This window comes from Micropterus dolomieu, linkage group LG02 (assembly GCF_021292245.1).
Source record: "Micropterus dolomieu isolate WLL.071019.BEF.003 ecotype Adirondacks linkage group LG02, ASM2129224v1, whole genome shotgun sequence".
Lineage (NCBI taxonomy): Eukaryota > Metazoa > Chordata > Actinopteri > Centrarchiformes > Centrarchidae > Micropterus > Micropterus dolomieu.
In genome coordinates, this window is record NC_060151.1 from 31,861,496 (window position 1) to 31,862,443 (window position 948).

At 51.8% G+C, this 948-nt stretch overlaps 1 protein-coding gene across 1 annotated transcript in view; it reads left to right on the forward strand.

Annotated features, from left to right (window-relative positions):
* The window catches only part of utp18 (UTP18 small subunit processome component), a 7,707-nt gene that overhangs the window by 1,976 nt on the left and 4,783 nt on the right, over positions 1–948 (forward strand). The window contains exon 4 of the mRNA XM_046038703.1: positions 757–830. Coding sequence (XP_045894659.1) covers positions 757–830 — 74 coding nt within the window. The remainder of the gene's footprint in view (positions 1–756; positions 831–948) is intronic.

A 948-nucleotide genomic window follows, 5' to 3' on the forward strand; every position in this document is an offset into this window, starting at 1 on the left:
TTGTTCGCTGTGTATTTTCATTGTAAAACCAAACTGAACGATGGCCTGGTGTTTACGTAATGTGGTGATTGTAAAATGGTCTGCTTTTAGAATGGGGTTTGGTTCTTTTCCCTCCAGCTTCTTCTTCTCTGAGTCTACGGTCTCAGTGAGGAGCGTTTAGTTAACTTCCTCTGACATCATTTCCTGTCGTTGTGCAGGAGGACGAGGAGCAGGCTGGCAGCCTATTGGTGGAGGACAAAGAAGACAAGGAGGAGTCGTGTGACTCGGAGGCCGAGGACGCGGCTCGTCTGCAGCGCCGGCCGGCCGGAGAAGCCGCCTGGGTGGATGAGGATGACGAGCTGGAGGAAGAGTGAGTGTTGGTGATGTCACCACGTTGTCGTGGTGATGTGTGAGGGTCACGATGTTCACGTCAAACACCTGACGCACGTCTGTGTTTCAGGGTGGACATGAAGCACCGTTACCGTAGAGACCTGATGAGAGGGGAGGCGGAGTCCACCATGTCCAATCAGAGACTGCAGCAGAGGATGAGAGAGCAGTGAGCGCGCACACACACACACACACCTGAAGACACACACACACACACCTGAAGACACACACACACACACCTGAAGACACACACACACACACCTGAAGACACGAAGAGACACACACACACACACCTGAAGACACACACACACACACACACCTGAAGACACACACACACACACACACCTGAAGACACACACACACACACCTGATGAACGTGGCGTGTTTCAGGTTTCAGAAGTCGATGGGAGGAACTCCATCGTGGGCGGACAGCAACGCCAAGAAGAAGAAGAAGAAGAAGAAAGGTAGAACGTTTGAATAAAAGTGTGTCCAGGTGTGTGTGTGTGTGTGTGTGTGTGTGTGTGTCTTCAGGTGTGTGTGTGTGTGTGTGTGTGTCTTCAGGTGTGTGTGTGTGTGTGTGTG